Here is a 16,330-nt window from a genome sequence, read left to right as displayed (position 1 = left end):
GTCAATCATGGACATACACAGCTGAATATAATGAAAATACCTCAACTTCTATTGAATCAAAAATGATCTAGTGATTTGATTTTCTCCATATTTTCATACCGGTAATTCAATTCAATATACTGGATCATGTGGGTTTGTTGAACTTGCAGTGGGCATCACTGGTTTTGATATATGACAGGCAAGCTACAGTACAACTACCCGCCCCGCTCATGACGTGTTATAAAAAATGCATCCTCTCGTCCAATTAGAAACCGAGTTGCGCCCATGTGTGTATTGTTTAAACTGCTCAAATCTGACGGTGTTGTCAGTTTCAGAAAACTTCCCAAGCAAAAGTGATGGAGGCCGCGGCGTCCGTTAGCGCAGTTGCCAGAGAAGAAAATCCAAATGCAGGGCCCAATTTCGCTAGCCGTCCATTTCACGAAAACTATGACCCCGCAGTCGAACACGATAATTGGGTGTCCAGGGATCCCGAACTCGAGCCCAGTGATGGGGATGCATCATCGGACAACAAGTGTCAGCGAAGGGTCGATGAAGAGTTGACAACGCTTAGCCCTGAAGAGATTGAGAGTCGCTTGGACAGAACTCGTCGAGAGTTTTACAATCGCCGGAAAATCATAATTAAAAACCTGCCATCCGATGTTAGCAATCAGGTAAGTTTCCTTAACTTTCTTTTAGTTTTCACAAGCGTTAGAAAGCTAACGCGGGTCAGTAATTGCATCAGATCACATCAAGCCCAGGCTGCAGCTGTTGAATCTAATAAATATTAAAAACACATTACCATACCCTTGCCATGAAATTGACATCTAGCTTTTTTTTAACCAGTAATTTAACTGGGTTCGCTGGCTTTTGGTGATTTCTATATTCTAGCTAGCTTCTCTTACAGTTAGCTAGCATAGTTTCCTAGTAACTAACAATGCTTTGCTGACTAATTATCTTTCCTAATTATGTCGCGAATACATTTTGAGGTCTCAACGTATCTGGGACGTGGTAGGTGATGTTTGGTGGTTATTCACGGCCTGGCTGCAATTGCCCACTCCAGCATCACGCGTGGTTGTTGGACAAGTTGAAAGTGCAGAATTAAAATCCTCGTGCGGAAAGGCAATGCTAGTTGCTAACGTTAGCAAAACTGTTTGTTTTGTTTTGACCAGTCATTGTCAGGCTATGGATTGACATGCATTGTATGTGACTGGTTCAAAAGTGTCGTTTAAAAATATTTTCAGTTAATTTCCCGCATTGAAACAAACTTAATGTCCCTGGAACATTTTGGAGAAAAAAAAAGTTGGAACATGCTTGACTCGTGGGGAACTGTGGCCTGTGCGCGTTTCATTGTTTGCCTGGGTGCATATTGGGAGTTCGAGATGGGAACGTGAGTAGCAGTGACAAAGGGTTGAAGGTGTAGAGGCAACGTAGCCGCTTTCAGAAAATGCTAGACAGCATTGCGATTCGTTTGTGGAACAGGCAAAGCGTTGTGGAACAACCATTTCTCCTATCACAGTGACTGGGCAACTGTTTTCCACCATTGCCCAATAGCTAGGGATGACTTTGCTTTTGTTACATGTTGGCAAAGACACATGTTGATACAAGCAATCATTCTATATATTTTTTAATCAATACTGATGAGCATTCAGGCACTACAGATGGTGTATACTCATATATTGTTGTGGAAAGCACTTGCCAATATCACACTGTCCCTAATTGGACATTAAGAAAAACTGATAGCAACATGTTTCGACCACCCCCTCAAAAAAATAATGGAAAGCTGGTCAGTGAATAAAAGTAGACATGTAGATGGAGCTACACAACAGATGCTTTAGATTAGGGATGTTAACACATCACATTAGTTTGTCATGCTCTCAAGTGATTGTAGTGTTTAACACTTAATTTTAAGCTTAATTTATGCCTACAATACTACACCATTGTATGGTAAAAAGTAGACCTGTACTAATCTGGGAATATCACATTTTAAGTGTTCTGTGGTAGTTGGAGAAGAATAACACATTAATGTATCAAGGTAATGGTATTCATTTAGGTTAAGTTATTAGTTTAGCAGCGGTGGGCTATCACTGCTAAATCGTTGCTTCCATGCCCAAAAATGTGATTGAACCAACAATCACAAAAGTTAAAAACTAGATGGGGCGAATCTAAAATGGCATTATGTTTGAGTCACTCAGATGGCATAACACCGCATAAGCCCAGGCAAGATGTGTACAATTGCAGGGGGGAGAAAAAAAAGCAAAATTATCTCTGGCCAAGGAGTGCTTTTAAAAATGTTGGCTGGAGAATGCTGTGGCAAAAGATATAGGGGAAACACTGACTGTAGCTAACCACACTTTCTCCCTTTCAGGAGGTTCATGAGCTGTTGCGCAACTATGACTTGAAGTACTGCTTTGTGGACAAATACAAGGGAACAGGTAAGTAAAGCAAAGACTAAAATATAAATCCCAGTAAGACTAATTGGATGCAGCAGGCTCTCTGACTGAGCTAGACAGATTCTTCAACTCTCTTCCTATTTTGAGCAATGTAACCTTCCACATATTTCTTCAAGGTCTTAGCTCATGTTCTCTTCCCTCAGCTTTCATCACACTGCTCCATGGGGAGCAGGCACAATGTGCCATCAAAGAGTTCCACCAGCACATGCTCCGGGAGAGGGAGATCTCTGTGCAGCTGCAGCCCACCGACGCGCTGCTGTGCATCGCCAACCTGCCCCACGCTTTCTCCCAGCAGCAGTTTGAGGAGCTGGTGAGACCCTTCGGCAACCTAGAGCGCTGCTTCCTGGTCCACAGTGCCTCCACTGGCCACTCCAAGGGCTACGGCTTTGTGGAGTACATGAAGAAGGACTCTGCGGCTAGGGCTAAGTCTGAGCTGCTGGGGAAGCAGCTGGGCTCAAGGATGCTGTACGTCCACTGGACTGAGGTGGGCTCCCTCACCTACCCCCTCCTGCACTCCAGGTGTCTCTGTGTGGACCGTCTGCCCCCCAGCCTGCTGACCGCCCAGGACCTCAACAATGCCCTGGCCGACACACACACACCCATCTTCTGCCAGGTCAGTCACATGCGGACAGGAACGCAACACCCTCTCACAAACTTACACATGTTAAATCCTCTGAAAATATCAGTGTATCTGGCTCTCATGAATAGTATATATCTAGTAGCTTTTCTCAGTTCAATTTGTATCTGTGGCTCCAGTATACTCTAGTAGCAAGCAGAACATGCCTGCTTTACTTTTGACACTACCTTTTACTTTTGTTATGAAAGCTGTTCCAACTGTTTACCTCTAGGTTTTTTTTAAAGCAGTGGTGACAGAGTTAGTGTGGGCATGGCTAATGGCACGGTATTAGATGCCCTCTTGGCCTCAAACACCATTTTGTTTTAAGCTAATGTCCTGCAGTTCTACACATTCTGCCATTGGGCAGAGAAAATTAGCAGTTTTAGAGCTATTATACACTTTGCCATTGCTTATACAATTTTCTTATGCTATCTGGATGACTCAAACGTATAACAAAATCAATGGATGGCCAACGCCATGACATTGAGTTTTAGATTGTCCTGGACTGTTTTTACTTTGCTTGTTAGTTCTTAAAGATCTTGGTTTTATATACAGTGGGGCAAAAAAGTATTTAGTCAGCCACCAATTGTACAAGTTCTCCCACTTAAAAAGATGAGGCCTGTAAGTTATCATAGGTACACTTCAACTAGGACAGACAAAATGAGAAGAAAAAAATCCAGAATCACATTGTAGGATTTTTAATGAATTTATTTGCAAATGATGGTGGAAAATAAGTATTTGGTCACCTGCAAAAGTTTCTCAATACTTTATTTATATATATATATATATATATACCCTTTGTTGGCAATGACAGAGGTCAAATGTTTTCTGTAAGTCTTCACAAGGTTTTCACACACTGTTGCTGGTATTTTGGCCCATTCCTCCATGCAGATCTCCTCTAGTAAAGTGATGTTTTGGGGCTGTTGCTGGGCAACATGGACTTTCAACTCCCTCCAAAGATTTTCTATGGGGTTGAGATCTGGAGACTGACTAGGCCACTCCAGGACCTTGAAATGCTTCTTATGAAGCCACTCCTTCGTTGCCCGGGCGGTGTGTTTGGGATCATTGTCATGCGGAAAGACCCAGCCACGTTTCATCTTCAATGCCCTTGCTGATGGAAGGAGGTTTTCACTCAAAATCTCACGATACATGGCCCCATTCATTCTTTCCTTTACACGGATCAGTCGTCCTGGTCCCTTTGCAGAAAAACAGCCCCAAAGCATGATGTTTCCACCCCCATGCTTCACAGTAGGTATGGTGTTCTTTGGATGCAACTCATCATTCTTTGTCCTTCAAACATGATGAGTTGAGTTTTACCAAAAAAGTTTCATCTGACCATATGACAATCTTCTTCTGGCTCATCCAAATGCTCACTAGCAAACTTCAGACGGGCCTGGACATGTACTGGCTTAAGCAGGGGGACACGTCTGGCACTGCAGGATTTGATTCACTGGCGGCGTAGTGGTTTACTGATGGTAGGCTTTGTTACTTTGGTCCCAGCTCTCTGCAGGTCATTCACTAGGTCCCCCCGTGTGGATCTGGGATTTTTGCTCACCGTTCTGGTGATCATTTTGACCCCACGGGGTGAGATCTTGCGTGGAGCCCCAGATCGAGGGAGATTATCAGTGGTCTTGTATGTCTTCCATTTCCTAATAATTGCTCCCACAGTTAATTTCTTCAAACCAAGCTGCTTACCTATTGCAGATTCCGTCTTCCCAGCCTGGTGCAGGTCTACAATTTTGTTTCTGGTGTCCTTTGACAGCTCTTTGGTCTTGGCCATAGTGGAGTTTGGAGTGTGACTGTTTGAGGTTGTGGACAGGTGTCTTTTATACTGATAACAAGTTCAAACAGGTGCCATTAATACAGGTAACGAGTGGAGGACAGAGGAGCCTCTTAAAGAAGTTGTTACAGGTCTGTGAGAGCCAGAAATCTTGTTTGTAGGTGACCAAATACTTATTTTCCACCATAATTTGCAATTAAATTCATAAAAAATCCTACAATGTGATTTTCTGTATTTTTTTTCTCATTTTCTCTGTCATAGTTGAAGTGTACCTATGATGAATATTACAGGCCTCATCTTTTTAAGTGGTAGAACTTGCACAATTGGTGGATGACTAAATACTTTTTTGCCCCACTGCTCAAAAAAATAAAGGGAACACTTAAACAACCCAATGTAACTCCAAGTCAGTCACACTTCTGTGAAATCAAACTGTCCACTTAGGAAGCAACACAGATTGACAATACATTTCACATGCTGTTGTGCAAATGGAATAGACAACAGGTGGAAATTATAGGCAATTAGCAAGACACCCCCAATAAAGGAGTGGTTCTGCAGGTGGGGACCACAGACCACTTCTCAGTTCCTATGCTTCCTGGCTGTTTTGGTCACTTTTGAATGCTGGCGGTGTTTTCACTCTAGTGGTAGCGTGAGACTGAGTCTACAACCCACACAAGTGGCTCAGGTGGTGCAGCTCATCCAGGATGGCACATCAATGCGAGCTGTGGCAAGATTTGCTGTGTCTGTCAGCGTAGTGTCCAGAGCATGGAGGCGCTACCTGGCGACAGGCCAGTACATCGGGAGACGTGGAGGAGGCCGTAGGAGGGCAACAACCCAGCAGCAGGACCGCTACCTCCGCCTTTGTGCAAGGAGGAGCCCTGCAAAATGACCTTCAACAGGCCACAAATGTGCATGTGTCTGCTCAAACGGTCAGAAACAGACTCCATGAGGGTGGTATGAGGGCCCGACGTCCACAGGTGGGGTTTGTGCTTACAGCCCAACACCGTGCAGGACGTTTGGCATTTGCCAGAGAACACCAAGATTGGCAAATTCGCCACTGGCGCCCTGTGCTCTTCACTGATTAAAGCAGGTTCTTTGGCGGGCCGCACAGCCCTCCATGTGCTCGCCAGAGGTAGCCTGACTGCCATTAGTTACCGAGATGAGCTCCTCAGAACCGTTGTGAGACCATATGCTGGTGCGGTTGGCCCTGGGTTCCTCCTAATGCTAGACCTCATGTGGCTGGTGTGTCAGCAGTTCCTGCAAGAGGAAGGCATTGATGCTATGGACTGGCCCGCCCGTTCCCCAGACCTGAATCCCATTGAGCACATCTGGGACATCATGTCTCGCTCCATCCACCAACGCCACGTTGCACCACACTGTCCAGGAGTTGGAGGATGCTTTAGTCCAGGTCTGGGAGGAGATCCCTCAGGAGACCATCTGCCACCTCATCAGGAGCATGCCCAGGCGTTGTAGGGAGGTCATACAGGCACGTGGAGGCCACACACACACACTACTGAGCCTCATTTTGACTTGTTTTAAGGACATTACATCAGTTGGATCAGCCTGTAGTGTGGTTTTCCACTTTCATTTTGAGTGTGACTCCAAATCCAGACCTCAATGGGTTGATAAATTTGATTTCCATTGATAATTTGTGTGATTTTGTTGTCAGCACATTCAACTATGTAAAGAAAGTATTTAATAAGAATATTTATTTCATTCAGATCTAGGATGTTTTAGTGTTTTTTGAGCAGTGTAAATTAGCTCCATTGTCTTGTCTACATACTTTGTCTGGTTTAAGTTTACACTGAATGTTTTACCGTCCTGAATTATTTTTATGTATTATATATTCCGTTTCTTCAGTGGTGGCCATGATTTAAAAATGGTGGTGGACTGCTGCTAAGTTCATGTAGGGGAAACACTGGCAACTGCTTTTGTTTTACACTGAGCAAGTGTGTTTGACACATCTGTTTGAGGTAACCATCTGAACTTTGTAGCAGAGCTGTGTTATCATGTAACATGGGGCATCTGTAGTGATGACAGGGTGTTGGGAAGTTCACATAAAGGAGTGGATATGGATTGAGTATTTTTGTATGAATCTGTCTTTCGAGCCCTCACCTTTTGACCTGCTTTTCCTGTGGCCACTCTGTTTCTTTAGCAATGAGCATTGCTGGTTTCTATGGTGATGACCACCTGACTCCCAGGTGGTGTCAGTCAGCAGGCCTCTGGCCCTACAGGCCTTTCTGGAATGAGACAGCACTGTCCTTTTGGCACCACATACACTCATTCATATACCTATAGGGCACAGTAGTTTGAGGTCTGGCAGAACACTTGTGTAATTTAACTATTGAACAGGTCAACTCAGGAATATGAAGCTCGTGATTTTTTTCCATAGCTCACTTGGGCTTGATGCATTGTTTATTACTTTTTAAATTTTTTATCATTGATTGGTAATTGCTTTTAAAAGTTGAGACTCCAGTCGTAGCTGTGGCAAACTAGAGAAAAAATTTGGACATGAAGTCTGAAGTATTTTCTTCTTTATATTACAGAATGCCACTGGGCAGATTCAGTTTAATCCCACCTACTGTCTCTACCATCGTATCAAATACTCCTTTCTACTAATTGCTGTATGGAAAGTTATCATTGGGTGGATGGTGTTTTTAACAATGTCAAGAAGTTTAATATTACTGAATTCTCTGCGTAAACTTATTTCAATGGCAAACAATGTAGTGGATTTGGCAGAACCAAGGCTTAGTCATTAGTTTTGGACTGATTGCATAAGAAATGCATATTTAACTTAATTTTCCTTTATTCAGTTGGCTCAGGGCCAGGATGACAGTTTCCGGCGGTTTGCCGTGTTGGAGTTCTCCTCGGCAGAGATGGCTGAGCAGGTGCAGAGAGAGGCTGACGGCAGGGCGCTAGGTGGGACCCACATCCGGGTCTCCTTCTGTGCCCCTGGACCCCCGGGAAGGAGCATGCTGGCTGCCCTCATCGCTGCCCAGACCATGGTAAAGACTTCTTGGTTGCCATACCAGACGTTTGAACTATTACTCCCTTATGTTACTGTGGTAAAACAACTGTTCTGAATGGCTGTCCTCCTCTTCCCTCTCCACAGGCCCTGAACCGAGGGAAAGGTCTCCTCCCTGAGCCCACAGCCATGCAGATCCTCACAGGCCTCAGTAACCCTGCCACCCTCAAGATGCTGCTCAACCCCCTCACCCAGGGCAGGAAACAAGGTGAGTAAGATCAGGCCATTTCCTAAAGGATGACAATGTATGGTATGAGTCTCTTACCCTGGTGTTAATGATTTAAAGCAGGGGTGTCAAACTAATTTAATGGTGGGCATAGTGTCTGTTTTTCCTTTCAATTAAGACTTAGACAACCAGGTGAGGGGAGTTCCTTACTAATTAGTGACTTTAATTCATCATGCAAGTACAAAGGAGCCAAACCCTGTAGAAATTCTGTGGAATGAGATTGACACGTGTTTTTAAGCTGCAATGGTTAACTTTTTCGGGGACCCGACCAAATTCACATAGAATGTCAGTTAAAGATCTGTCATTCTCATTGTAAGCAAGGCTGGGAAAAGATTTTTTTTTCTATGTGCGCAATTTCTATGCTTCTCAATCGTTTTTTTTTTTTGTCTGTCACTTACGGTTTTGTACACCAGCTGAAAATATATTTCACAGCGGTTTAGGTCACACAATGATTCTCTACACTTGCTTGTTTTGTGACAAACTGAAATTAGGCAAATTATTAGAATTTTAGCAAAAAGGATGCATATTGCACCTTTAATGCGTGGTGAAATAATAGGTTGTCAGGTCCTAAGGTCAATTGGTCTCTCTGCAGGTCTCCTTGGTGCTGCTCCCACCATGCCGCTGCTGGCTAACCCCGCCCTCTCTGCTGCTCTGCTCCAGCTCCTCCTCCAGAACCAGGCCCAAGTTCAACAGGTACCCTGCATACCATGCCCTGCATACTCACCACCTCTCTCCTCTAGCTCCTCTCCCCTCTTATGTTGGTTCATTAGTCTCTCATCCACACTTCTCCTACTTTATTCTCTCCTCTACTATCAGCAAGCCTTATTGGGAAATCATCTTCTCTGGGCTCAGGTGCTGCACAGTAAAGAGAATGGACTACTTCCCTGTGTGAGTGATCACTGAGTGTGTGTGTGGTATAGGTTTGTTGTGAAGGGGCTGCTCCCTAAACCAAAGCTGGTAAATGCTCTTCCTCTGGAAAGTGTTTCTTTCTGCTGTTCTTTTTGAGGTGATTTTCTAGTCATATTAATGGTTTGGTTTTTAAGTGTTTTACTGTGAATTCTGTTGACTGACAATTCTTAAATGTGATTACATTTTTGGTTCAGTAAATATCTGGTATGTAGACTGTTTTTATCATCTTGTGGGTCACTGAGGTGTGTGTGTCTAACTCGTGTCTCCTACAGGCAGGACTGATGGGGGACACCCTTCTGGCTGCTATGCCTCTCCAGCAGGGAGTCCATCTGCTGGGAGACCTGCCTCAAGGTTTGACCTTCCATTCATCTCATTTTAAAAGACTTTATTGGCATGACAAGTCTATTTTGTATTGCCAATACAACTCACTAGTGGCCGTTTCTCTAGTTTGATTTATTTATCACATACAGCAATGCTCTATATTGATGCTGAGCATATGCATGCTATGCTAGCCCTGCTGGTCTGTTAGTGATTTACATTACAGCTTCTTTACACATGTAGTGGATTTGGGCAGTACTTATTACATCTAGGTTATTTACTGTGTTGTGTTGATTTTCAGTGTATTGATTTTGTGATCTCAGGGCTCTCTACAGTGTAGTGATGGGGTGTTTGTTATATTAATAAGGTGTTTGTCTCCTGTCCCCAGGCGCTGTGGTTCCATCCCTGGGCCTCCAGTCAGACCTTATGGGACCCATAAACCCCCACTCTATGGGTCGACCCCTGGGCAGAGAGTCTCCCACCAGCTTCTCCCAGAACCCCTCCCCCACTCTCCAGGGCATGTCCATCTCCCACCTGGGTGGAGTGATGGGGGCAGAGGGGCCTACAGCACCTGGGGTATGATTAAAATACTCTGTATACTTTTCTAATATTGTCCCTACTAGGAGGGATGCTCAAGTCATTGTGCCTCATTACATAACATCAAGTCCCTGGATTTTTAATTTAATATTTGTTTTATTTTTGTCTTCTCCAATAGTTGTCCATACTAGGACACCCTCCCAATGATGTGAATCTTCCCCAGAACCCCTTCAATGTCCACAGCCTGTTCCCATCAGGTGAGCTGCCCCTCCTACTGTCTGCATACTGTGAAGTTTGACTGATTCCTTCCCGGTATTGACCCGTAGGGTTTTTGACATTTTCCATTCCTGCCGTCATTCACTCAGGCACCAACTGCAGGCCCCACCCTTACAGGAAGAGACCAGCGCTAGGCAACTCATCCAACCAGCGCACACAGAACATCCACTGTAACTACAGGCTGCGCTACCAGGAGTCCTACACCCCAGACTACCCCCCAATACACCAGGTAGGTCCCCCTTATCCTCTAACCTTTACTGTCCAGGCCTACTGCCTGGCATGGCTGATCTGATGTTGTGATAGAATGCCTGGTCATTGATGTTTATTTGATATCCGAGAACACTGCTGTCTTGGTTAAGGTCATTGTGGCCACCGGTGGGTTTTCTAGCTCTGGCTGCCCAGTGGTCAGTGCATGGACTTTTCTAGTGTGATGGAACACAGTGGGCCTGCTTATCAGCACCACTTTCTCCCTGTCTAGCAACCCTGTCCTCACAATGGTTTGAACCTAGGGTCTTCTGCCTCACAAACACGGGACTGCCCTCTTGACAATGTACTAGCCAGATGCGCCACCAAAAAGCTTGAAGCTGTGGTTTAAGTGTACGGTACAGTCTTAACTTGGTTATATGAGCAGTAGGTTTAATGGCATATGGCTCCTTTCTCCCCAGGATCCTCTGGGCCATCTGTATGAACAGCAGGAGGCTCTGGACACTGGAGCTCTGGCAGGGTTCGGACAGCAGGTAAGACACTAAACCATCTCCACTATTCACATCCAGCCTTCAAACTGAGGCATCTCTTGCCTTTTCAATCTCTACTCCCCTTTGTAGTCTTTAAAAAAAAATATATATATATGCATGTAGAACTGTACATGCAGCATAGAATAACATGATTAATGTCTCTGTAGCGGTTTGGCCACCCCGGCTACAGTGAGCAGGCCTCCTCCCACTATAGTTACCCCCCCAGCCCGCCCTCATCTTCCTACTACAGCTCGGTGGCACCCGGCCCCGGCAGCCTCCCCTCCAGCCATCTCAACAAGGTAGGCCCACACTGATGCCCACCCCCAATGCTGCTTAGACTTTCTCTCTGCCTCTTCCCAATGTAATCAACCGATCTAATGATTGTGTGATCAAAATATAAAGGTTGACCTCTGTTATTTAGACTTAGCGGAGATGTCTTGACTAGCGTTCGACCGATTAATCGGAAAGGCCGATTTTTGGGTTCCGATTTCCAAATTATATATATAGATTTTTTATTATATACCTTTTTTATTTAACTAGGCAAGTCAGTTAACACATTCTTATTTTCAATGACTGCCTAGGAACTGTTGATTAACTGCCTTGTTCATGGCCAGAACGACAGATTTTCACCTTGTCAGCTCAGGGATTTCAATCTTGCAACCGCACAGTTAACTAGTCCAACGCTCTAACCATTACACTCCACGAGTAGCCTGCCTGTTGCGTGAATGCAGTAGAAGCCAAGCTAAATTGCTAGCTAGCATTAAATGTATCTTATAAAAAAAAATCTATCATAATCACTAGTAAAAATACTAATCCAGTTTAGCAGGCAATATTAACCAGGTGAAATTGTGTCATTTGTCTTGCGTTCATTGCACGCAGAGTCAGGGTATATGCAACCGTTTGGGCTGCCTGGCTCATTGTGAACTAATTTGCCAGAATTTTATGTAATTATGACCTACATTGAAGGTTGTGCAATGTAAGAAGAATATTTATACTTAGGGTTGCCACCCGTTAGATAAAATACCGACCGGTTCCGTATTTCACTGAAATAAACGTTTTGTTTTCGAAATTAGTTTTTGGATTTGATCATATTAATGACCAAAGGCTTGTATTTCTGTGTTATTATGTTATAATTAAGTCTGATTTGATAGAGCAGTCTGACTGAGCAGCAGCAGGCCTGTAATCATTCATTCAAGCAGCTCTTCGCAAGCACAGGCTTGAAGTCATAAACAGCGCTATCAGCCTAATGGCTGGTGTAACCAATGTGAAATGGCTAGCTAGTTAGCTGGGTGTCTGCTAATACGGTTTCAAACGTCACTCGCTTTTAGATTTGGAGTAGTTATTCCCCTTGCGCTGCAAGGGCCGTGGCTTTTGTGGAGCGATGGGTAACGATGCTTTGAGTGTGGCTGTTGTCGACGTGTTCCTGGTTTGACCCCAGGTAGGGGCGAGGAGGGGTACGGAAGCTATACTGTTACACTGGCAAAACTATAGTGCCTATAAGAACATCCAATAGTCAAAGGTATATGAAATACACATGGTATAGAGAAATAGTCCTATAAATACTGTATTAACTACAACCTAAAATCTCTTACCTTGGAATATTGAAGTCTCATGTTAAAAGGAACCACCAACTTTCATATGTTCTGAGCAAGGAACTTAAATGTTAGCTTTTTTTACATGGCACACATTTTTACATGGCACACATTCTTATATGGCACATATTCTTATATGGCACATATTACTTTCTTCTCCAACACTTTGTTTTTACATTATTTATTTGAGGCTAAATTGATTTTATTGATTTATATTAAGTTAAAATAAGTGTTCATTCAGTAATGTTGTAATTGTCATTATTACAAAATAAATATTAAATCGGCTGATTAATCGTATCGGCTTTTTGGTCCTCCAATAATCGGTATCGGCGTTGAAAAATCCTAATCGGTCGACCTCTAGTCTTGACGGCTGTTGGCTCGTAGCACCCATCATGTTGGGGACAATCTAAGTTCTAAACGATATGAAACAGTTGGGATGCAAATGTTAAATGAAATGATTTACTTAGTCTGCGTGTCCTTGGTCCACTCAGACGAATGCGGACAACACATTATCTGATATGCTTGAAGCCGCGCATTGTTGCATAACCACAGTAGCCATGCTGGCAGAACAATGACAAACAAAATGGTGGAGAATTGCCCTGCAGAGATTTTGTAGCGAAATCCTGTGAAGGAAGATGCGGATATTCGATATTGCATATTTTTGTTTGAGTGGACTGTCAAAGTTGAAAGGATAGATCAGGCTTTACTGTGCCTGTTTGTTCCTTTTTTTAGTTTTACACTCACAAAGACCCAAGCTGGCCGTCTTCACTGGAAATCATATTGTGCCTTTTAGATGAGACCAATGCTTTGTGGTTCTGTTTTGATCACTGAACACTGTTTGTCTGTTCAGGCTGTGGGCATGCCTCCGGTGAGCCACTCTAACACACACCCATCTGGTCTGGGGATGAAGGTCAGTGTGCCTCTTTGTCATTGTAAGTTTGTCTGCCATTTCCTGTTCTGTCCCCATTTCTCACCATCGCATTGACAGTGGTTATGTCTCTGCCCCCTGTAGACTCCCGTTGGTGGTCACAAGCGTCTGATCCCGTCTCCAGAGCCCAGCCCAGAAGGGGGCTACGTGGGACAACACTCCCAGGGCCTTGGGGGCCACTATGCTGACTCCTACCTGAAACGCAAGCGTATCTTCTAATGTAAACCAATCAAAGCTTCTTGTATGAGTTGCCAATTAACAGCCAGGATGTGGCTCATGGCTCCATTTCACCCCGGAGCTCCTCCAATCAGCTTTTAGGTTTGGGCTTGGTGGTCCAGTGGTCTCTCACTTGTGTTCCTGCCAGCGACCCCTGGAGGGCGCTGGGGGTGCAGCCTGTCGCTAATCAGGACATAACAATGCGTGCCAGTGTATGGGAGTTTGTGAATATGATTTCAGTGTGCTTGTAAATGAAGTTTTATCTTTTTTAATGTATTTTTTTCATTCAGGAAATCCTTTTGTTTAAAAACTGGGAGTTACCTTGTACTATAAGAAAATAATTGTAAAATCTGATTTCAGGTCTTTTTTTCTTCTGTGTATTCTCTTCATTGGTTGGCTGAACACTATTTTAATTTTAGTTTTTTAAATCTTTTTGCGTGAGCTTTTTCTTCCTGTTGTGATGGTGTCAACAGGTTTTTATTTTAAAATGTTTTGCCTCCCAATATTTTTGTATATAGTTCATTAGTTTGTTTGGATGGTGTTTTTCCCGCTCCTTCCTTCTACAGGGGTTATGTACTGACTGTCTGGACAGGATTCAGGCCTTTACTTGGCTTCACTTAGATCTGTGTAGCAGTACTGCCTTTCTGTCTTTCGTCCTTTGGAAGAACTGTCGCCTTACCAAAAACTAGTCTGGAATATGCTGTTTTCAACCCTTCACTCTTCCACCCCTCCTTCTCATTTGGGAGCCTGTTCTCTGCACTGAGTGTTTTAGTGTTGCACTTGGAGGACACAGGTGGGTCACAATTCTCCAGCTTTGTTGAATTTCTGTTCTCACTTTTTTCATTTTTTTTTTCAACCTGTGCTCTGCCAAATCGGTGTATTCTGTGTTGACGAGCTCTTTGTCTGAGTTAGTATTTGCATCTCAACCACCATGGCACTTGCGCTCATTTGTTCGGAGGGGATGGTTGCTGTGCCTTATCCCGACTTTAATATCTAGAGATTATAACAGTAAGCAGGGACACCTGTGGCCTCTATCCACTCAGAGCCTAAACATGAATTAACTACTGTCATTTATTAATGAGCCATGGCTAGGTTGGCTCCCATGTGGCTGTCCCTCTCCTGTAGACCAGCAGGGGGGGCTGTTTATCCTCAGGGGCTAAACTGATATTTAATCAAGCTTGGCAGTTGTAGAATTTTCATCCAGTGTACCAGTCCAGGAGAAATTGACTTCCTATCTGAAGTGTTACTGTGATGGGAGTGTCCAGTGACTCTTAACCGGTGTTTACTCTGTCTTCCTCTGAGGTTTGCATGGATATTAAGCTTATGATTGGTCAGTGATTGGGTTCTTAGTCTGTGAAGAATAATCTGGTTGACATTTTGATTGTGATCACCATTACCTCTTGACTTCTGATGGGAACTGCAATTACACTTGCGCCTTAACAGTTTTTCCCTGTCATCTCATCTTCCCCCTCTGGGCTTTTTGACTACCCCCCCCCCCCCCCCCCTTTGTTTTTGCCGTGTACATACTTTAAAGCTTGAACATTTCCTCGGAGTCCTAAACTCTTGTTTTCTCAATCATATCTTTGGCTTCTGGTCTGTTTTAAGATTGAAACTGCTGCTCAATACTTAGTGTATATTTTAGTGACTTATCAAGTGCAGCCACAATGGCAGATTTCCCCATGTTCTGTATAGACCCAGATGTGCTGCTGTATGACATGACTGAAGATTGCTTTTGTTTTTCCTCATACAAGAAGCTCATCTCTTCTGTCATCTGTTCTGCCATATGTCTGTTTTGGAGCAAGTAAATGTTATTTAATTCATCTTTTTGTGGTCAATTCATTTCTATGGTCAATACGCTGGCTGTGTTAGACAGCAGTTGTTATATTTTGATGCTGTTAACTCAGGACAACACTGACTTGCGAAGTTCGGTTGCCATGGATGCAGCCACCACACCTGAGACTCCCTGCCTCCTCTCATAAGTGAGGAACACAGATCAAACGTATAAGTAAATGATTGTTACTCTTATGGCTCTCTACAGTCCCCCTTTTGGGTTGTTCATGTTATTTATAACAATACCTCCATAAACCTTAACTGTAAAATGAATACATTTGGAGTCCTGTACTCATGCAAATGGGTTATAATAACTGGCCAAAAGCAACCCCGTAATACCAATTAGTTGGCATGCAAACTATCACTCATTTTTGGTTGTAGGTCTCCACAAGGACTGCATTTCAATAGTCTTTCGTAAACCACATATTTTGATATTCATCAACTGAAATTTTCGTTGGCTGCCTTTGAAACCACTGTCAAGGTGAATCAATGATACAATAGATGGCTTCAGAATACAGATACAAACTGACCAAGTATGGCTTCTGCTGTTAGGGGGGAGGATGGTTGTTTGTCTTGTTTCTGGGTCTGTTATGCTTTATGGCCCAAGGCAGCTCTCGCACATGCACAATACAGTCCCAGAGTTAGACATGGAAAAGATGTTAGTCTACTTTAGACTCTGTGAACGTGGCGCTGGCAATTGATACTGGCTGACACCGCTTGACTCCAAAGCCATGGCCATTTGTGGCGAGGAGGATAAATGTCAATTATGAAATGGAGAGAAATTCAAATGGAGAGACTGACATGAGTGAAAATGTTAACTCTTAGAGTGAGAACTGGACAAAACTGAGTAGTCAGTGGTTAATAGGAGGGGAAGTTGACTGGTGTTTAGGGTACATGGTTGTGTTCAGTAGGGTGAA

At 43.7% G+C, this 16,330-nt stretch overlaps 1 protein-coding gene across 1 annotated transcript; it reads left to right on the top strand.

Moving 5' to 3' along the window:
- The first annotated feature begins 260 nt into the window (after positions 1–260).
- LOC109891977 (ribonucleoprotein PTB-binding 1) lies at positions 261–15,403 on the top strand. Its single transcript, XM_031827483.1, has 14 exons — positions 261–650; positions 2,345–2,411; positions 2,573–3,042; positions 7,636–7,827; positions 7,935–8,055; positions 8,666–8,766; positions 9,255–9,333; positions 9,689–9,876; positions 10,016–10,094; positions 10,203–10,342; positions 10,779–10,850; positions 11,015–11,146; positions 13,290–13,349; positions 13,452–15,403. The coding sequence occupies exons 1-14, from the start codon at positions 336–338 to the stop codon at positions 13,584–13,586; spliced, it is 2,151 nt and encodes a 716-aa protein (XP_031683343.1). The 5' UTR covers positions 261–335; the 3' UTR covers positions 13,587–15,403.
- The last annotated feature ends 927 nt before the right edge of the window (positions 15,404–16,330 follow it).

This window comes from Oncorhynchus kisutch, linkage group LG6, assembly GCF_002021735.2.
Source record: "Oncorhynchus kisutch isolate 150728-3 linkage group LG6, Okis_V2, whole genome shotgun sequence".
Classification (NCBI taxonomy): Eukaryota; Metazoa; Chordata; class Actinopteri; order Salmoniformes; family Salmonidae; genus Oncorhynchus; species Oncorhynchus kisutch.
The sequence above is the reverse complement of the archived record's forward strand: the minus strand, read 5'-3'. Positions and strand labels throughout refer to the sequence as shown.